Source organism: Carya illinoinensis, chromosome 16 (assembly GCF_018687715.1).
Source record: "Carya illinoinensis cultivar Pawnee chromosome 16, C.illinoinensisPawnee_v1, whole genome shotgun sequence".
Classification (NCBI taxonomy): domain Eukaryota; kingdom Viridiplantae; phylum Streptophyta; class Magnoliopsida; order Fagales; family Juglandaceae; genus Carya; species Carya illinoinensis.
In genome coordinates, this window is record NC_056767.1 from 10,495,731 (window position 1) to 10,517,105 (window position 21,375).

The following is a 21,375-nucleotide window of genomic DNA, read 5'->3' on the forward strand; positions in this document are numbered from 1 at the left end:
ATAATCAAAAACACACTTCTGATACCATAGTAAATAATAACACTAATTATGTAGTTAGACTAAAACCTATACGATTAATGGATTCGTGAAAACTTATAGAGTCTTCACGAGGTTCCTAAAGCTAATAGAAATTTTACAATTGAATTTCTAGCGGACTGTTACACATCCTATGACTGTAAATATCACTTTTAATAATAGATTTGATCTACCTAGATGAAAGGAATTGCTCACTGCCTGGTATATGACCCCTTTCTTAAACCAGGCTTTGTTGCAAGTGCAGTATCAAACCTTGGAAAAAAAAAAATCTCAATCAAGTTAAGAATGTTGCACGAAATATAGGCATTCTATAAAGGAACCAAAATTAAAATTTCAACAGAAAATGAAATTCTTGACAAATTAACATATATAGTGTTTAACTCTATAACTCTGGAACATCCTCAGGCATCCTCATTACCTCAAAGGGAAAGCCACCTCAATTTAAAGCTAGGACTTGGAGGTCATGTTACATCACTTTTATGCCGGAATAATTATAGAATTAATGCACCTAGGGCCCTTATAGTCACTTTGCTTGATAAGTAGTTTATTTCCCAACACTTTGATGTAGGTGGACGCCCAAGCCCATTAAGGCTTTAAACCCTTTTGGTTTTCGGCCGCTAGTGTAAGGGAAACACTTGGCATTGATGCCACAGTCCCTTGAATTTACCTTAGAAATAAGGCGGGAAATGAAGATGGTTCGGTTTGGGCCAGGGCTAAGGCTGTTTGTGGTTTTTCAACACAAACAACCTTAGAGTTTCTAGAAGGCAATCATGAGAAAAGGAAGAAAGGTGCTCGGGTTGGCTAGAATTAAGCCACTTGATGCCCGTGTGGTTGTTCCTTTAGAGTTCCCATGATGAGGAAGACAAGGGTGTTTGGTTTTGAAAAAATGGCGCCACTTGAGACTCATGAAAGGGTGCCTCTTCGAGTTTCAAGGAAACGACTATGAAATAAGACCAAAGTTTTGAAATCCGTTCCGGAGACCATTCCGGTTGAGGCACTGGAACGGAATATTTCGGTACCGGTACGTTTCGGGATTAATTATATATTATATATAAATATTTATATGTATATATAAACTAACAATTAATAAAATAAATACATATATATGTAAGTGTGTGATATGTATATGTGTATATATATAGAAGAATTAAAGATTTATAAAATGAATATATATTGAAAAAAATCACAAACTTGAGTTAAGACACAAAAATAAAAGAAAAAAAATTAAAGAATAGACAAATTATTAAAAATAAAAATACTTCTAGACCGGAACGGCCGGAATTTGACCGGAACGGCCGGAATTTGACCCGGAACGGAATAGGTACCTATCCCGTTCCGGCACGAAAAATTCCGGCCATTCCGGCCGGAACGGAACGGTTTTTAAAACCTTGAATAAGACAAGCGATCGCTTGGTTTGAGTGTTGGCCTAGAGCACTCCTAATACCTCTTGTAAAATATAATTTTTTGTACGATATAAAGAAAATGGGTTTTGTATTTTCATTTTTATTTTATATTTTACTACACCAATCGTCTAGATGTAGAGAAGTTCACACCTCTAAAAAAAATTTTAATTATTTTTTCTCTCCTTTGCTCAATCTCTCTCCTTTGGTCATTTCTTGAGGCACTTGGCGCGTATGCAATTTATCCTTGGGTTTTCAATCGACTAATAATGAGGCTAATCCACGAATGCACCTTGGGAACGATCGGATTAGGGTTTTGGTTAGCACAAATATCTATTCGGAGAGTGAAAGAAGTCGAGTTCTGATCCCAAAGTGCTGGTTCCAGAGAATTTGTTCCAAATCGAGTCGCTGACAGTGACAGTAAAAGAAAGAAAATGTCGAACAGATTGTCAGTGATGTATACGTGGTTGCTTTCTGAAATGGGAGAAGAAGAGCAAGGAGACAAGAAGTGAGAACAAGTATATTTGGTGGGGGGTGGGTAGCCACCATGATTTTTATTTATTTATTTATGTTTATTATTTCTTTTAATACTTTTCCACCACTTCTCTCGTATAAATAAATATATGGCATTGCAAATTCAAAGACACCATCTTGCCCTTGGACAGTGTGTTTTGGTTATCCATTCTTGTCATTACAGAAACAGTAAAAGAAAATCATTATTTGTTTAGAAGTGCTAAATATATAAAAAATATATATATAGAAATAAATTTAAAAATTAATGTAATTTTATAAAATTTGTTAAATTTACTTTATAATAAAATATAATTTTATAGTCTATATCCGGATCTTTTAACAATAGTAAACCATTCTTTAGGACCAGTCTATAAAGTCCTAGGTACAACCTTAATCTTTGTGTAAATTTTTTTGGAGATGTTCTTACCCTTTCTTTCTGATCTCTGTTTTTTTACTAAAGTCAAAGGTTTTTTTTTATTTCTTTTTCAAGGTTTCGAATGATTACAATGCTGGTGTTATGTACGCGTTAAAAGATCCTCTTTTTGACTAGGGAAGGGAGAAAAGGATTGGCCTTCATCCTACCATGCAAAACTAATCACAATGATATGTTAAATTATGTTTGGATGTAAAAATTCATTTGAAATTATTTGAAATTAATTATTTAAAAGATTCATTATTTGTTAATTTTTCATAAAAGATTAAACATAATTCAACCTATTTCATACATTTAAATATATATTTTAACTTAATTCATATATTTTAATATATTTCAATGAGACTCATGTGTTCAAACACACACTTTAATGCTTTCCCTGCACTTCATATGAAAATTGCAGCATTTGCACTTGGCTGATTATGCCTATTCTTACAATATAGCTTCCATGTCAAAAGCTTACACACAAAGAAATTAGATAAGTTTAAATCATGAACTTCAAAACATGGCTCGTCACTTATGTGAACTAATCGTTCTTCAAAATGAAGCCATTCTCCTTAAAGATATGTGCTAATGTGGCAAGAGCAACATAAAAAATCAATGAAATTTAGAGTAAGTTTAAATAGTGAGTTGAGATGAGATGAAAGTTAAAAATTAAATAAAATATTATTAAAATATTATTTTTTAATATTATTATTATTTTAAAATTTGAAAAAAAAAAAAAAAAAAAAGAGAAAAAGAGAAACCCACAAAATCCAGAAAGCAAAACTAGACTGCTTTTACTTTTTTTAGTTTTCTGTCAAGGCTTTTCCTCCCTTTTCCCTTCCTTTTTTGACTTTAAGCCATCCCATTTCGCTTGTATCGTGACTCTTCCATACGTGTCAACTTCGAACTCACTTCTCAACTCCTACTCGATTTGATTATAATACTACTTTCAATTCTTGAAAATTTGAGACAGTAGTGTAAACTTAATACACTGAAAAAAAAATTTATAATTTAATTTTTTCTTTAAAACTTATGAATTTAATTTTTTCTTTAAAACTTATGATAACGTATATAAATTCATAGCCTTATATATAAAATGAAAATTCATATAAGTATATAATTTTAATAACTTCAGATATTATGTTAAATTCTTAAAGTATAAATATTTTTATAATTATGCTCATAAAATAGTGACTTATATATATATATATATATATATATATTTCTTCTTTTGGATAATCTTGTTAGTGGGATTTTTGCATTTTATTTGATTCAGAGACGTTATTGTTCTTGATACTTTTCGGTTCTGAGCCCATTCGAGATCCAACCCATTAGCAAAGAGCCGATGGATCTTTGCCTCGTAACTAAAAAATCACTTCAGCCCGTATATGTAGTTTTTTAGTTCACTTCAAGCTCAAGTCTATGCTAAGCCCTGTTCAGAGTTACTTCAGCTCATCTTCTCCATCTCAAACAAACACATTTTCCTACTCTTTTGCCCACTTTCCTTGTTTTTCATCATCCTTTCCCTTTTCGAAGTTTGAACTTTCTCCATCTCTCTTTGAATCCTCCACATCAATTTGTAAATGATTTGTGAGAGTGTCGAGTGCGTAAGTTTTTTATAGTCCATTTGAAAAAAAGTTCAATCTATTTAAAAAAAAAAGGACTTGCACAGCTTAAATTTATATTTCATATTATACAAATTGTAAACAGTTCTCATTTATTAATTTATGTTAAATTTAGTTGAATTTTATTTCATTTTGATGAATAAAATTAGAAAATAATAATGTTTTAATAGCGAGTTGTAAAAAAAATTGTGCAGAAGTTGTGTAGATAATTTCCTTTTCACCGGTATCTCTTTGTTACATCATTGCTTCTTGTTTTGTCTTTTAATATTTATCACCTGAAAGCCCATTCACCCTCAAATGGGCCAAACTTTGGATTTTTGGGCTTCAATGGTCTCCCTTCCTTTCCTTGGGCTTATGGTGGGCTCACATTCACCCTACAAAAGGAGGTAACTTCGGGATTTTTGGTACTGCTTGTTCACTCGGTGCATCTCTTTTACTGCACAATGTTACTTCCCAGCTTCAACTTATTATTTCCAAATCAAAAAAATTTATGCACAGTTAATTTTATATACTCTTTTATGTATTTTATTGATATAATTAATTATGTATTAAAAAAATTTATGCAGCTAATCATATAAGTGGAATGCACAAAGAATATGTAAAAGTGACTGTATTTAGCATTACTCTTTTAAAATTTCTTACTTGTCTAACTCAAGCCGAGGTGTATTAGAGGGATTTGGATTTTAGAGGGACCATCCCAAACGAAGGGCCTTGGAACATATAAGAAGGTCCATAGTAAAGTAAAAACTAAGAAGCCTGGAGTATGAGCCCATCATAGAAGGATAGTTAAGAAGAATTCGAAGAGAGATGTGCATGATGTCACCTTTAACGGAAGGATAAAAACAATAAGAAGTGATAGGATTATTCAAAATCTTAAACCTTGATCCGTTCCGATAAATTCTGAATGAGATATATACAGCAAACGAGTCTATATATACAGGTAATTTTTGAGATATTGAAATAATCACATCTTAACTGACTTTAGCATCGAAGTGTTTTCAGAAGGAGCCCCCTCTAGTTTCATCAACGGAGATCGACTGAGCAGTGAAAGATTAGAAGTGAGACACCTCCCTAACAGGTTTCTTATAATATTATGATCCAAATACACACACAAAAATAGACATAACATGTGGATATTACTATATTTAATGTTATCCGTGGGCAACATTTAATAGAATAGTATCCACGTATTGCCTATCTCTCTTTGAATTGTAAAAGGTATCATATTTAAAAAATTGTATAAGACCTCGTATTAAAATTCCTCGAGTAATTGTAAATTCTTTGGTTAGTCCAAATTGTTAGACTTAGCTATTTATCTTTGATCTTGATTTTGGGATTTCCGATCCTTTTGACATATTTTTTTTGTACACCATCTTGGATTTTAAGAATTTAATTATTAATTTTATTAATTAGCGAAAGATATGAGCCATACATAAATTAAGTCCAACTATAATATTCTAAAGATATCTTCTAATTGACTAAGAAACACTAGCAAACAAAAATATGTATGAAATATCTTTTGAAATTCTTATGATCGTGCATGTTGGTTGCGTACCTTGTGTGACTTTTCCGTTGTTGATAACTTTAACTGGGGTGTTGCATTGTTAATGAAAAATGCCATTCTTGTCACTCAAATTTATTATTCAGTGTTATCGTTCAAATTTTTTATTTAATTTTTTAATTTTTATTTTTATTTAATAATTAAAAAATTATTTTTTAAAATAATACTATATATATATATTTTTAAAAATAGTTTAAAATGTTAAAAAATTATATATAACAAGAAAGACTTAATTCAAACTAACAGTGGTTCCAAACGGGGAGAGCTGGGAGCTGTCGGCGTTGTGTCATGTGTGCAAAGCCACCCTTGTTGAATGGTTGTGTCATGTGTGCACAGCCACCCTTGTTGAATGGGCATTATTCAGTTTCATCTCCCCCCCAACCCAAAAAACCCAACCAACCTTGGAAAGGCGCCACCCTTGTTTGAATGGTTGTGTCATGTGTGCACAGCCACCCTTGTTGAATGGGCATTATTCAGTTTCATTATTCAGTTTCATCTCGACGGTTCCCCCCATCCCCCCCCGCCCCCCACACAAAAATCCAAAAAACCCAACCAACCTTAGAAAGGCGCCAAAAGTCAGATTTATCGTGCATGAAATAATGACTAATTGTCCTTATTATTTCGATTCTTATTATCATTTTATTATTCTATAACGTGATAATAGATAATTATAGATTATTTATTATATTTTATTTAATATTATATTTTAAGATTATAAGAAAATAAATAATAAATAATTTTTTAAAAAATAAATATAAACAAAAATAGTGAATACAAGCTTTTTGTTTTAAATAAAATAAACTTAAAATATAATAAAGAGTCAAATTGCGGCAGGAGACGAACAATAATAAGCAAGACTCTTGGTTCTTTTTTTTTTTTTTTTTCTAATCAAGCTTATAATATATATTAAAGAGAATTACAGAAGAGGGGGTGGATCCTTTCCACTGTCCAGATACAAAAAGCATTGAGGAATTGAAAAGATGGGTAGGTTACCAAACACAAGGTTCGTAGCTGCCCACTGCGCCACTGAGTGCGCACATCGATTTTGAGATCGATGGATTTTGGTAAATTTCCACGATGGGTGATCTTCTGCATATGATCTGATGTCTTCTACAATGGGAGATATTGACCAGAAAAGGGTAGAATCTTTACAATCAATAGCCGAAAAAACTGATTGAGCATCACCTTCGATTGTTACTGAACTTGAGTTATATTGGAAAGAACTACTGGCCATGACAGTTGCAAGTAAGGCCGCTTTTGCTTCAGCTACCAACGGGATGGAAGAGGCGATTTTTTCTGTGTATATCTTCTGTATATCACCTAAGTGATTTCTTTGAATTGCTGATGCTACAGAAAATTCATTTCTCACGGCTGCGTCAAAGGAGATACTGAAGGATCCAAGAGGAGGAGGGTTCCAATTGAGAGCTGGGATTTTGGTCAGAGAGCAAAAGGACCAGGCGTTTTTGTAGCTTTCATAAACTGTGGCGAGCTGCTTCTTTATTTCTTCCAGGGAGAAATTTGAGGTGTTGTGGACTTTCTCATTTCGGTTTTTCCACAGAAGATCCAGAAGAACGACTGCATATAGTTGGAAATGGTGGATCTCATTTTCCTGTAGGCCCAGGAGTTTATCCGGATAGATGATCATTTTTATCCAATCTGCACTGGAGTGGATTGGCAGTCTTTCTATATTTAAAGGCCAGCTACCTTGTTGCCATAGTATTCTGACAATAGGACATTTAATAAATAAATGAAGTGTTGTTTCCTCCTCCTGGTCGCAGAAAGTGCATTCCGTGTTGACTTGCTGAGAAAGTCTTTCACTGATCTTTGCCTTAGTTGGTAAAATATTCCACAGTATTTTCCATAGGAGGAGCTTATGACGGTCATGAATTTTTAGACTCCACAAAGGCTTAAAAAGAGAGTTTTGATTTTGGTGAATCAATTCATGGTAGTCGACTTGTGCGTGATAAGCTGTCTTCACTGAGAATTTCCCACTATGATTGAGTGCCCATATTACTTTATCTTCGCCTTGCGATGTTTGAGACAGTGGGATCTTCAAGATTTCCCTTATGCTGGTTTGGTCAAAGAGGCTTTGCAATTTACTCATATCCCAGGATTTTGGATGGTTTTGGATAAGATCAGAGGCTTTGACAAGGGGATGTATGGTATCCATATCCCTGATGGGAGTAGGCTTGTAAGCTTTTAAAGTAGGAATCCACGGATCTTGCCAAATGTTGACCGATTGACCATTTGAGATTTGGAAGCATCTTCCTTTTAGAAGCAGATCTTTTGTCTTTAGAATTCCTTTCCACATTGTAGAATCTGAACTTTTTGGGTTTGCCATCCAGAATGATGTGTTCTTTAGATATTTGGATGATAGTATAGAATGCCATATTCCAGATTTTGATCCACTTATCTCCCAACCTGTTTTTGCTAAGAGAGCCTTGTTCATGTTTTCTGTTGATCTGATGCCCAGTCCTCCCATTGTTTTTGGTAGACAGATAGATTTCCATGACTTCAGGGTGAGATTGTGAACTTTATCTTTCGAGAAGCCCCACCAAAAATTTTTTTGCATTTGATCTAGAGTCTTGCATACTGATTTTGGGATTTGGAAAGTATACATGCTGTAAGAGGGAATGGAGCTTGCCACTGATTTTATCAACATTGTTCGCCCTGCTTGTGATAAGAGTTTTGCTTTCCATCCTTCTAGTTTTTGTCTAACTTTGTTAAGCAGATCTGCGTAATTTTCTTTTTTCCTTCTGTTAAAGGAAGTTGGAAGGCCCAAATACTTCATTTTTGCCGAGGAAGCTTTATAAGGGAGCCAATTTGAGATGTCGATTTTGTCTTGGTTGCTTGCATTCCTTGTGATAAAAATGGATGATTTTGAGAGATTTATTTTTTGACCTGACCAGCTTTGATATTCTTCTAGACATTCTGCTATTGCCTTTGCATTTTTTTCAGAAGCTTTTGCGAAAATGATTGTGTCGTCTGCGAAGAGTAGATGGGAGACTGGCGGGCTGGTTCTACTTAATTTTATCCCTTCGATCTTTTTTTGTGCTTCAGCTCTTAATATTAGTCTGGATAGAGCTTCTGTGACTAAGGTAAAAAGGAAAGGCGATATCGGGTCTCCTTGTCTTATGCCTCTCTCTGCTTTGAAGAAACCTCTTGGTGAGCCATTGATCGTCACTGAGAATGTAGCCGTTGATATGCATTCCTTTATCAAGTTAATCCATTTTAAGCTGAAGCCCAGGCGGTTCATAACTTCAAAAAGAAAGTTTCATTCCACTCTGTCAAAAGCCTTTTCCATGTCCAGTTTTATGGCCATCAAACCTTTTTTCCCGGATTTCTTTTTCAGTAGATGGAAAAGCTCATGTGCAATCATTGTGTTTTCTTTTATATTTCTTCCTGGGACAAATGCTGTTTGCAAAGGGGAAATTATTTTGGGAAGCAGCTTCTTTAGTCGATTTGCCATGATTTTGGTTATGATCTTATAACTGACATTTGTGAGGCTAATAGGGCGGTAATGGCTTGGGGAGCTTGGACAAGATGATTTGGGGATCAGCGCAATATTTGTGTGGTTCATCTGTCTTAGAAGCTTTCCGCTTAGAAAGAAGTTTTGGATTGCCCGAGTAACTTCCACTTTTATGATGTCCCAATAGTGCTTGAAAAAAAGAGCTGTCATGCCATCGGGCCCAGGAGCCTTATTGTTTGGGATTTGTCTGAGAGCACTGAGAATTTCTGCTTCGTCCGGGATTTTGCTGAGCATATTGTTTTCTTCATCTGTTATTTGCTGTTCGAATAGCTGACCCAATTGTTCCGGAATTTGAGGCTTTGATGAAGTGTATACAGATTTGAAATAATCTATGAAAGCTGATTCAATGATTAAAGGGTCCATAGACCAATTACCTGGCCCCAATTTGATTGACTCAATGGCATTTCTCCTTCGGCGAATCGTGGTAGTCAGATGATAGAATTTTGTGTTGAGATCCGTTGAAGTGAGCCAAGTAATACGGGATTTTTGCTTCCATAGTATCTCCTCGTTTGCTCTCAGTTTGTGAATTTTGTTCTGCAATACAATCTCCAGCTCTTGATTTCTTGGTGTTGGCGTGCTACTTTGAACTTCTAGCAATTCTTTTTCTGTCTGGGTGATGTTATTCTGAATGCACCCAAAATGAGTTTTGTTCCACTTTTTTAAGGCTTCCTTTGTTGAGCTTATTTTCTTGCATAGAATGTACGCAGGATTGCCTTGAAAGGTTGAGTTCCACGCTTCTTGGATTATTTGTTTGCTCAGCGGCTCCCTGGTCCAGAATTCTTCAAATTTAAAGGATGAAGCATATCTCGAATTAGCTGAAGTGTTGAGTAGAATGGGGTGGTGGTCAGATGCTAAGGAAGCCAGGTGTTGCAGAGAAGCATCAGGAAAGAGAAGTCTCCATTCTTGGTTGACAATGACTCTATCTAATCTTTCTTTAATAAGAGCAACTCCTTTTCTGTTGTTTGTCCAAGTAAACTTTGGCCCTGTGAATCCGATGTCTATAAGTCCATTGCGATCCATTAGTGTTTTTAAACCACTAGTCTGGTTGATGTGAACTGGCCTGCCCCCATATTTTTCTGTCTGATTTATCAGATCATTAAAATCTCCCATGCATGCCCACGGACCCGGAAAGTTTTGATAGATAGAGTCAAGGTGACTCCAAAACCTTTCTTTTTGATTCGAGTGAGCCGGACTATATACATAAGTAAGCAGCCAAGGATGGTGTGAAGGATCAGAGTAAACAAGAACAGAGATAGCATTTATATTAATATTCACAGGTTCTAGATCAACTCCCGGACGCCATAACAACAACAAACCCCCTTTTTTACAAACAGCAGGCGAGTGCGCAAAAAGATGGAAACCAAGACTATTAACAACAAAATTAGTGCGGTCATCCGACACTAAGGTTTCCGAAAGGAAAATGACATCCGGATTATGTGATCTAATACTAGCCCTTAGGGTTCTAATTGCCTTGGGTCGGGCAAGCCCTCGGCAATTCCACACTAAAGTCCTCATGGAATCTTTGGAGGCATGTTTGAGCTTGCCTCAAGAGCTGACTTGGACTTTTTCTGGGTCTGAGTTGCTGGTCTAGAATACGGATTCACTTTTCCTTTTCCTTTGAATTTTTTTTCCTTTCCACCTGAACTGTTTTGCATTGCCATGAGAGTAAGCGCTGAAATAGCTTCCTCTGTCTTTGACTGAGCTTCATTTGCTTCCTGTTTGTTTGACTCAATTTTTTCCAGTTTTATCAGTCGCTGTGACTTTCTCTTGGGAGCCTCCTTATTCTCTGCTAATAACATTCTTTTCAGAGGAAAGGTGCAATTGAGCAGATCCGTAGATGGGGGGGTATGAGATGGTTCTGAGTCAATAATTATAACCTCATTTGGACTGTCTGTAGAGAGTTGTTGGCATGGTATGATTTCGTTCAGCACCAAGGTGATCACCTGAGCATTATTTTCCTCATCATGTTGATTGGACTCTTCTATCGTGGCCGGTTCTATTTCTTTCGAAAGCAAGGATATGGATTTCATCTTCATGTTTTTCTGTGGTGGCTCAATAGAAAAATAAGAGCTGATTTGCGGGAAGTGAGGAGTTATAGAGAGGAGATTTTTTTACGTTGCTTCCGGTCGGTCCATGAAGAGAGGACGAGTTTCAATGCTACAGTTTTGAGGCCGAGTGGATAAATCTTCCAGTCTGGACGTTGACTCATAAAAGTGCTTTATTTTCCCTTCTTTCTGATTCTGCAGGGCCGAATATACTTTCTTCCACTGTGCTCTCCATGTGGCGTTTCTTCTAGTGGATAGAGACTCTGATGGAACGGGTTTGACAGGGTAGAGTAGCTGTGATTCTAACAGGGGCTGCGACATTACTCCGTGAGTCAGTAGGGGGACATTGTTTCGGTAAGTACATGGGATATCTGACTGGGTAGATGAAATAACAGTGTGAGGTATTACTCCGGATGGTGGGGTAATAAATGAGGAAAAGTCACTGTAGCTGGACTGTGCATGCTGAGTGTTTGGCGGTTGAGAAAATGAGAGGATGTTGCTCGTGTCTTGTTTCCCATGCATTGAAGATGGAGGAAAAAAGTTTCTCAGTTCCATATTGTTCTCTGATAGGTGGATGTCTTCTTCTTCACAGCTGTAAGATTGCAGGTTTAGAACCGATGAGGGTCCTCCATATTCCTTCCCACTTTTGCCGCTGACCTCTTCCAGTTTTTTCCAGATTCCTATTGCGAGTTCGGCACTTGGTGCATTGTTTTGGGATGGCAGGATATCTTCTGACTCCATGTTACCCACTTCATCCTCTGTATTTTGCATTGAGGGGAGGTTTTGTGGAGAGTAGTGTTCTGCTCTTAAGGCTGGCCCGAACCTTATCTTTTGTAATGTTGAAGTGGGAAAACCACAGAATATCTGGGAGTGACCCAGTCGACCACATGCATAACAGAAATTAGCCAGCTTTTCGTACTTAAATGCAATCCAAACTTCCTTGTTTCCAAAACGTTTGAGTGGGAAGCCTTTCTTCAGAGGAATCGTTACATCAATGGCCACTTTAATTCGGATAAACTTACGGAAAGCCAATCCATAGATTGGGTCAACTTCTACTTTTATAAGGTTTCCTATCACTTTCCCAATGTCTACTGCATTTTCCAGATTGAAGTGATCTAGAGGGAGTCCATGCAACTGGACGTTAAAGATGGCTTCATTTAAGCTTACTTCTTCTATGGTTGCTCTGGGTGACCATTGTTTTAAGATCATGAGGTGACCCTTAAAGTTCCAAGGGCCTTGGTTTAGGACTCTAAGCTTGTCTTGAGGGGTTCTAAAGGTGAATATAAATTTGTTTACATCCATGTCTTCAATCAGAAAGTTTTGTACGAATTTCCATGAGGCTTTTATGCATGAATGTATGGCAAATTTATTCAAGGGTCTATCGGCTACTAACCTTCCCACCAGAATCTTTTCGGATGAAGACTTTGCTGCTTCCGGAGTTGTTTTCAGCTGAAGGTCTTGCCACGATAGAGCTTCGGTTTGCGAGATGAGAGCTTCGATGTCCATCGTTCACGTTGCTGGAACCAGAAGACAGTTGCTTTAAAGGTAACTTTGAGGGCAACAGATGGGTCGAGATAATCTCCTAAAAAGTGCAGCAAGGAGTGCAGAAGGGGGGGTTACGGAGCAGCAAGGAATGCAGAAGGGAGAAGAGTATCTCCTATGAAGGAAAACTCGGTGAGACTTTCATCTGGTAAAGAGAAAGGGGAGACGAGTTTGAGAGCGTCATGGAACGAGACGCAGATAAGATACGTTTAGCAAGTGCGTAAGTTAAGACTCTTGGTTCTATTCGATATGAATAATCATGTGGTATATCCACTTATAGAAAGTGGAAAGATTTTCAAAGATACGTGACCCATTATCACAAACACATTGGACCATTGGATCTTTAAGCAATGCACCATACCCCAAAGGTCTTAAGAGTTGCTCACTTTCTCCATTCAATACCCTTCTTATCTCACAGAAACCAAACAACAATGGGGGAAGAAATTTCAGTACTGTTTCTCCTTCTCCTTTCGATCTTCTCAGGTACGTAAAATCCTTCCTTAGAAACTAATATAGAGTTTGTTGTTAGTTATTTCGCTTTGATTTTTGTTTGGTTTTGTGTATAAATACCTTATTTGCATTCAAGATTAATATGCACTGCACTATGTCATCCGATCTCTTCGTCTTCTCCCTCGCCTCTCCCTCAACCTTTGTTTTATATTTTTTTTTTTTCAACTCAACCTTTGTTTTATAACTTTGAAAAGCTGGTTCTTTGTTTTTATTTATGAGTGAAGATTTTGAAACACTGGGAAGGATGTTGGCTTATGCAAGCATTCTCACTTTTTAACTTGTGCAGAGCACCTGCAATCTATTGTTGAGGCTTTAACAGCCAGAATTACACCACGTCAACAGTTTCACACAAATTAGAAGATGAGCATCGCACTGGATAAAATAGAAATATTTCTGTAGAAACTCAACCTCGCTTTCGCCTTTAAGCCAGTCGAACCTCGGCCTCAACCTCGACATCATAGAAATCAGATCTCGTAGCCGTCGCCCACCGCCGCACGTCACCACTTCCGTCACCCTCCAGTAATTTCGCCCTTGAACACCATCTCCGTCACCTACCATCTCCCTGTAAATGGATTATCATGCTAGCTGTTTTTTTTCCCCACTCGATCGTGTTGTTTGCTTCTCTATAGAAAAACTCTTCTATAGAAAGGATCGGAAAAGCTAATTTAGTCCATAAAGCTACAAAGTTTCCTCCCATTTCACTATTATTTGTACGTTCGCAGTGGGAAAATAAACATGGTACTTTCTTTTCTCTCTGCTTCTAGCTAATAGATCCAAATCCCATTGTAATCCCATGTTCCTAATCCTCTCATGCTCAAAATAGTTTGAAAAACCAACTTCCGAACAGCAACAGAAGACTACTTGATCAGTATCATGTGTATTTTTAAAACTCAATCGATGCTGATGGAAAATCATGTGCAACAAGGCGCAGGTGGCGATTTTTTTTTTTTTTTTTGAAATTTTGAAAGAAAAAAAAAGAAGAGAAGAGGAGAAGATATCTTATGTTAATGGAAGACCATTAACTTGTCCGTAACCCATTGACTGGTCCGTGTTATTTCCGAGCGAGAGGGGGAGGGGGGACGAGGGGCTGGAGAGGACCGAGCGAGAGGGGGGTGAAGAAGACACAGTTCCTCTTTGGGTCTGTCGCCCAATCCTCAAAGATCCTGAAAATGTACGAAACCCACCTCCATTTCTCTCGAAAATTCTAAAATTGGCACAATTCAGCCAATATCCACATGAGAAATCCATACGAAACCCAATCTGGGAGTTGAAGGAGCCAAAACTTCGCTCCAAACGGTGAAAAAACGAATACCCATTTGGAGACTTGGTCAGATTTGTGAAGCTGGAATGGTGTAGAAGAGATTTCGACGGGTTTGTAGAGATACAAGAAGTGGATTGAGGGGAAGAAGTTGGTGGGCTGTTGTAGACAGGCACACAGGATGGGAAATAGAAGAGTTACGTGGCACAAATTTAATGGTGGGCTGTTGTGGGAGGAAAAGCAGATGTACCGGTTGGAAGTTTCTCTCTTTTTTCTTCTCTAAACTTGGTAAATTTACCTCTCTTTTTCTCTAATCAAACTGATCTACTACCTGGGAGTACTCATGAAGATTTGGTTTCTATGCTTCTGTTTGTTTGTGTTGGTATGATTCAATTTATATGAAGGGAGAGGAAGATCCTATCAAATGAAAGCGGAGAGCTGAAACGGTCTTCCTGATTTCTGGAGTGAACAACTACATAAATGTAAAAGTGAACAACTATATAGAAATAGACCGGTTTCTGGAGTGTTCTTGAGCCTTAGCTTTTGGGGGAGGATTATGATCTCTCTCCCTGATTTTCTTCTCTCTCCTCCCCTTCCTTGCCACGAAAACCAAATGCGGTTCAGTGTTCTAACCCACAAAGATGTCCAAGTTTGGTAATATGAATATGTATATCCTTCAGGAGTTTATGAGATTGATATTTAGGCCAATAGGTTGGGTGAATTCGTCGACAACGAAAGTGTCTTGGTTTGTGTTGCTGTTGTTTTTCCCCCCCTGATTTCCGTGTGTTTGTTTGGTGGGTTGGAGAATGGAAAATGTAGAAGAGAAAAGCAACGACTTCTATGCAGTCCTAGGGCTGAAAAAGGAATGCAATGCGTCGGAGCTCAGGAATGCTCAGCAATGCGTCGACAATCTTGTTTTTCCATGCTCTTGGAGCTTGTTTTAGGCCTGATGCCATTTGAAGTCGGTAAACTTTGTATTCTTCACATTTACTCACAGAGCCCTTTTGTTCTACATATGCTTCACAAAAAATCCTGAATTCATCGCCAAGTGGTTGCAGCAGTCATTGTCCAGAAGGCAGAAACCATGTGTTTTGTGTTTCTAGTTCAGCATTCATGCAAGAGTAAAATAGCTGGTCCTCTTATTTGTCGTCCAAAAAATTTGCATCACTTTTTTATTGTTTATCACGGTACCAGCAATCTTGTTTAAAATGTTTAGGAATTTTGCATTTAGTGCATCTAAAACGACATTCTTTAGATCTGTAACCAGATTTTTTGCAAATGAGACAATGATTACTGGAGGTACCTGGTTTTTGCTGGTATTTTTCTCCATTTCTTCCTCTTCCTCTTCCGCACTTTTGCCTATCTTTGAAGTTTACGGCTTTTTCTATATTAATCTTTTGGCTGCTACCCTCTCTTTTTCCTCCTTTGATGAAATCCTTCCGTGAAACACTAAGTTTTGTTTACTTATAAAAAAAAAAAAAAAGGAAAAAGAGAACACTAAGTTTTGTTTGAAATGATTGCTCCAAAGGCTAAGTTGAAAATCTATTCATTCTTCATTCATGTGCGTCAAGAGATCCCTTCAACTCAAATATGGTGAGTTTTGATAAATCTTTTGATTCCTCTATTGCTGCTACCGTATGATCACACTTTTGAGGCAAGTGTTTTTTTTTTTTTTTCTCTTCTCTTCAATGGTATCTACATAGCTTCTTATTTGATTTATATTTCAGCAACTCTTGAATGGAAATGTTCGACAAATTCACTTTCTTTCATGCCCAAGTTGTCAAAGTCTCTCCATAAGTTTTGAAGCTTAACAGGGATGACCTTGGTTGAGCCTTGAAATATCCTTTGCTTTTTTTTACACAAAATATTATGGGATAAATAGACTTGCTTGCTCCTTGGTGAATTATCCTTAATGCAGTAGCACTTCCCTCAAGATTCTCCTTATACTACTTCTGACTTTCTTCTGTCCAAGATCTTGGAAGATGAATATTGTCATCATTTGAGAGCTCCTGCAACCAGCAATGTGATACCAAAATTTGTTGGCATATGCAACCAGCATTGTGAGAAAATGGAATTTTTATTGATAAGAGAGCAAACGGATTACAATGAGTACTCTGTTTTTCACTAATGCAGAGCTGCTGCACCTGCAATTGTTTCTTCACACATACATAGACGGACATTTGTACATATTTATACTTAGAGAAAAGAATTCTAAATGCATCGAGTAACCTTGAGAATATCAATAGCCGTAATTTCTTTTATTTAGAAATTTCTGTGCAAAAATTACTAACTTTCGATTGAGAAGATTTACTCATTTGTGTATTGTCAAATTGCAGGTTCAGCAGCCATTCTTTCCTTTGAGAATCACTGCAGCTACACGGTGTGGCCCGCAATTATCTCCAGAAATGGTCCCACCCTTGGGGATGGCCGGTTTTCGTTGGCCCCTGGAAAATTGGCCCAGCTCATTGCTGAACCCGGCTGGTCCGGCAGGGTCTGGGCCCGAACTGGGTGCAACTTCGACGCCTCAGGTAACGGTAAATGCCTCACCGGTGATTGTGGTTCGCTGAATTGCACCGGAGACGGCCAGCCACCTATCACATTAGCCCAGATCATCATCGCATCGGGAACTACTGACAATAGCTTCTACGATGTCAGCCTGGTCAACGGCTACAATGTTGGCATTGGCATCAACGTCACCAGTGGAACAAGTGACTGCCAGTACGCAGGCTGCATCGATGACTTGAACGGCAACTGTCTGCCGGAGTTGCAGGTGGTTAATGTTTCTGGCTTGGTGGTGGCGTGCAAGAGCGCATGCGAGGTGTTCAATGCGGCCCAGTTTTGTTGCGCAGATGACTACTCAACGCCAGAAACTTGCTCGCCGACGCAGTACTCGGAACACTTCAAAAAAGCATGTCCGAACGCGTATAGCTACCCGTATGATGATGTTTCAAGCCGTTTCACTTGCTCTGGGTCGAATTACTCGATCACGTTTTGCCCAATAGAGTCGTGATCATTATTGACATATTATAGGGTAAGTGCTTCTCCATATATGGTTTTGTTGTTTTGGTAGTAACTGGATGGAACAAGAGTTTAGCAAAAGAATATGTCTTTTTCCTTTTTTTTTTTTTTTTTTTTCCTTTCTCTTGGGACCCTTCTTGACAAGGGTTCTCAAGAGAAAAGAGCTATGAAGTTAAAGAGATTTTCTTGAACACATACATTTTCTGATAGGCCTTCTACCCTCTATTTGCTCTATTTGGTTAAAAATGGCTATGAAGTTAAGAGATTTGGTTGGAAAGTAAACGATTATTAAGAAACAAGCTATCCGACAGACAACTTGAATTCCACTTGATTGAACTCAAATTTGGCTCAATTCGATTATTTAATAAGTTATTGATATAAACTCATATAAGATTCGCTGCCTCGATTAACATTCTGTACAAATTCATATAAAACTTGCCTAAACTCGTTAGCTCCCTCAGACACATTATTTATGAATAGAGCTCACTGTATATGGTAGACGCGGTGGTAGCCATGATGAATGCAAATATGATATATGTATGAATGGATGTGTACTAGCAGCTGCAGGGCATGCCATGGAGTTATGGACCAGTTCGGGCAGGGTCACCCAAGTTATGCCTCTTACCGCAAATTACATTTTTTCTTTTGCCTTTTCTTTTAAATATTTTTTAAACATATTTAAACATTTAAAAGAAAATACAAATACACCAATAATTACTTCCTTAACTATCAAGTAAATTAAAATTACATAAACAGTCAAATTTAGGAGGCAAACTTCAACGGCAGGGTGTCATTTCCTATAAACAAACCCCCTCATACAATTAAAAGGCAATATGGATAAAACCAAGGTTTTGAATGCCGTGCTGTACCGGTCTATACGGTTGGTATTTACCATGTCGGAATAATAACCGGCATAGGGAAGATACGTGTTTCATAGTAGGTTAAATACCGGCCGTATTGGGTCAATGTACCAGTCGAAATTAATGACTTTTTGTAATTAATGACTGACATGCTGGATGGCAGACCTGAAGCCTGTTATCGCCATCCTTGTCACGCTTTTGGATTGAGATCTGGTGATTCAAGCCAATCTCGTTTAGTCAAACAGATACCTAACCCAATTCTAGTATTAAATGGCCCAAAAACTAGTATATTAGACACCATATCAAGTCTTAAAGGCAAGTAAATGGTGCTGCAATCCAAAAGCGTGACAAGGAAAGTGTTGACCCACTATCACAAACACACGGTGAAAGTCGCATTGAAAGTGTGAAAGAGTCACAAGATCCCATGGTCCAACTAGAAATGCCTTATCTAAATTGTGTGGCTCTACAGTCACACGTGGAAAGACTGCATCCTGCTAAATATAAATTTTGTTTTTAATATATTTTTTAATATTTTTTTAAAAAAATTACAATATTATTAAAAAAATACTCCCTTAATTATTGAATAAAATAATTTTTTTTGGCAGTTGTCAGAATCCTGATTCCCGTTTGTGGGACTAGCATTTTCAATCTAAATTAGCCGAAACTAGAGAAGATCCTAAAACAATTAGTGAAAACCAAATGGGAACTTAGGAAGTTCAAAAATTTGAATAAAATAAATGATATTTGTAATTCTAAAATATAAGTTTTGCATATATATTTTTTTAAATAAGTAAATTTAGACCCACATAAAAATAAATATTTTTTTAATAATAGACCAAAGTGAAGTTTGTAGATTTACATATTTTAAAACTGTATAATCTAACGTTGCTCATTGAATAAAACAATATTTCATAAAACGTTTACATTTTAATTGTTATATTGGTTTTCATTGTGCCCGAAACATAAAATGTCATTTTTATAGATTTTTAAAGTGTCAACCAAACATCTGAAACACTAAAAAATCAGTTTTATTCTTAGAAAACATTTTCAATTTTCAGACGCAAATACTCTTTTATTTTCGTTAATTTACTTACACAGTTACATGACATGACGTGCTCAATTTTGGGCAATTTTGTAGGACTAGTTTTTAAATTCTATATAATAGAATTTACAAATGCAAGTCTCATGACCCCTCGTGTGTTTCACTGCTCCAATCCGTCCTCGATTGGTTCTTGGGACAGCCGCAATATATTATAAAATTATTTATCTAAAAAATTTCATCAAGTTAATGATATAATTAAAATATATTTTGCATTCTCTTTAATAAATGAGTTCAATATATAAAATAAGTAATTAATAAAATAAAATATAGAATCATAATTTAAACTTAAGGCCATCAATCATGTTAAATTACCTTTTTTTTATCCCTTTGGAAGGGACACGCGAGATTTGAATAGAAAATATCAATAATAAAGGCGACTCTCACCAAATCATTCCCATTATTCAACGGCAAAAACTCTAGCTAATATTTGCGGATATTACCGACATGACGAGCAACAAAGAAGAGATAAAGGGTAGGCAAAAAGTATTTACTGTTTATGGCTGCTGTCTGCTGACTGCATGATTGCTTTTTCAACTGATTAGCCCCATATCAGGACTTTGAAAAGATACTCGCCACTAACTTGAAAAAGATACTCGCCACTTACTGTCAATCAATCCTATATTCACACCATCAACAAGAGTTCTCTCACGAGCATTAGTATTGAAATAGTCAAATGTACAAATATAAAGAAGAAAAAATTTAATTATAAATATAATTATGTATTAATATATATATCAATTTATTGTAATGAGTTAAAAAATAGATTTTATTAAAAATAATACTAATTTAAATTTTAAGTATGAAAGAATCAGTATTAATACGTAAATTAATGCGCGACTTTACTTATATGTAGCAAAATTCTATAAAGAATCAAATGGCTAATAAAGCATAGAAGTACGTTACATTGGATTAGATAAGAGAAATTTTTATTATAGTCCTCCAATAGAGACGGCATTGCAAGCATAATGAAATGAAGTATTTTATTATTAAATGAAACATTATGTTTCATTACAAGAAATCAAAACATCCCATATGTAGAAAAAATTTCTCTTGAAATCGCCCCCCATACCTAGATGACATCGGCCCCCTGCCCCATTGCTGTGGCCCTCTCTGTATTATTTCTGTTAAGAAACTTGCATAATGTCTTACTAATTCTTGATGTGCCACTAATTAGTAGATAGTATTTATTTATTTCCACATATGAGTGAAACTCGAGCATGTGATTTGCAAAAGGATGGCCACTATCCTTGCAATCGATCTCCCTTCTCGTTGTCTAGAAAACAAGAACTGTAAACGACCAAAATGGAAGAAAAGAGAAACGAGTGAAATAGAGCTCGAGACCCAAAAAAAATCTTGAGGAAAATGGAACGAAAATAAACAGCATGTTCGTTAGTGGTAGAGAAAAAGTGAAAGAAAACAAATCTTGAGTATGTGATGTCGTCGATGGTGGAGATGATTTTTCGGTCCATGGTAGAGATTGGGTTGTGGTGGTCAACGATGCTGCAGATTTGGTCTGGGGTGCAGCAGTATTCATATTGCAGAATTTCAGATGTTTTGGTTTAGCTTTAGGTTGAAGAAGAAGGAGGGGTAAAGTAGTAATTTCAAGCCTAAAAATATGGTTGGTATACTATACAGTCCTCATTTCAAGCCTGCTAACACTCGCAGTATACAATACTCTTAAAGGACTGTATATAACAACACTCATTAGATAAATGTAAAACAAAATGACTTTTAGTTACAATAATTCAGCTACGCAGAATAAAGTGTGCTGGGGATGGTTGGTATGTTAGCAGGCACCAGAGGATGCATTTATTGTGCGAGTGTTTCTTATTTATTTGTCCATTAGGATGTGGCTTTTCATTTTTCCCTGTTGGTTCCTTACATGGGTTTGATGGTAGAAAAGTGCTAGATTTACACAGAGAAAATGATAATGGGACTTATGATGATGTTACTGCATC

At 36.6% G+C, this 21,375-nt stretch overlaps 1 protein-coding gene across 4 annotated transcripts; it reads left to right on the forward strand.

Annotated features, from left to right (window-relative positions):
• The first annotated feature begins 12,979 nt into the window (after positions 1–12,979).
• On the forward strand, positions 12,980–17,732 carry LOC122299577 (pathogenesis-related protein 5-like). Of its 4 annotated transcripts, XM_043109955.1 has the most exons (3): positions 13,250–14,725; positions 14,842–15,402; positions 16,774–17,732. In XM_043109955.1, the coding sequence occupies exons 2-3, from the start codon at positions 15,303–15,305 to the stop codon at positions 17,445–17,447; spliced, it is 774 nt and encodes a 257-aa protein (XP_042965889.1). In that variant the 5' UTR covers positions 13,250–14,725; positions 14,842–15,302; the 3' UTR covers positions 17,448–17,732. The 4 variants fall into 4 exon arrangements, with proteins under 4 accessions (XP_042965887.1, XP_042965889.1, XP_042965888.1 ...); XM_043109953.1 differs by lacking the exons at positions 13,250–14,725; positions 14,842–15,402 and adding an exon at positions 12,980–13,152; XM_043109954.1 differs by having other exon boundaries at positions 13,250–15,402.
• Positions 17,733–21,375: the final 3,643 nt, after the last annotated feature.

Bases quoted from the DNA above. Each gene is read 5' to 3' on its own strand.
- LOC122299577 (XM_043109953.1), top strand. From the start codon at position 13,020: ATGCACCATACCCCAAAGGTCTTAAGAGTTGCTCACTTTCTCCATTCA. The intron at 13,153-16,773 runs GTACGTAAAATC...GTCAAATTGCAG, and splicing joins TCTCCTTTCGATCTTCTCAG to GTTCAGCAGCCATTCTTTCC.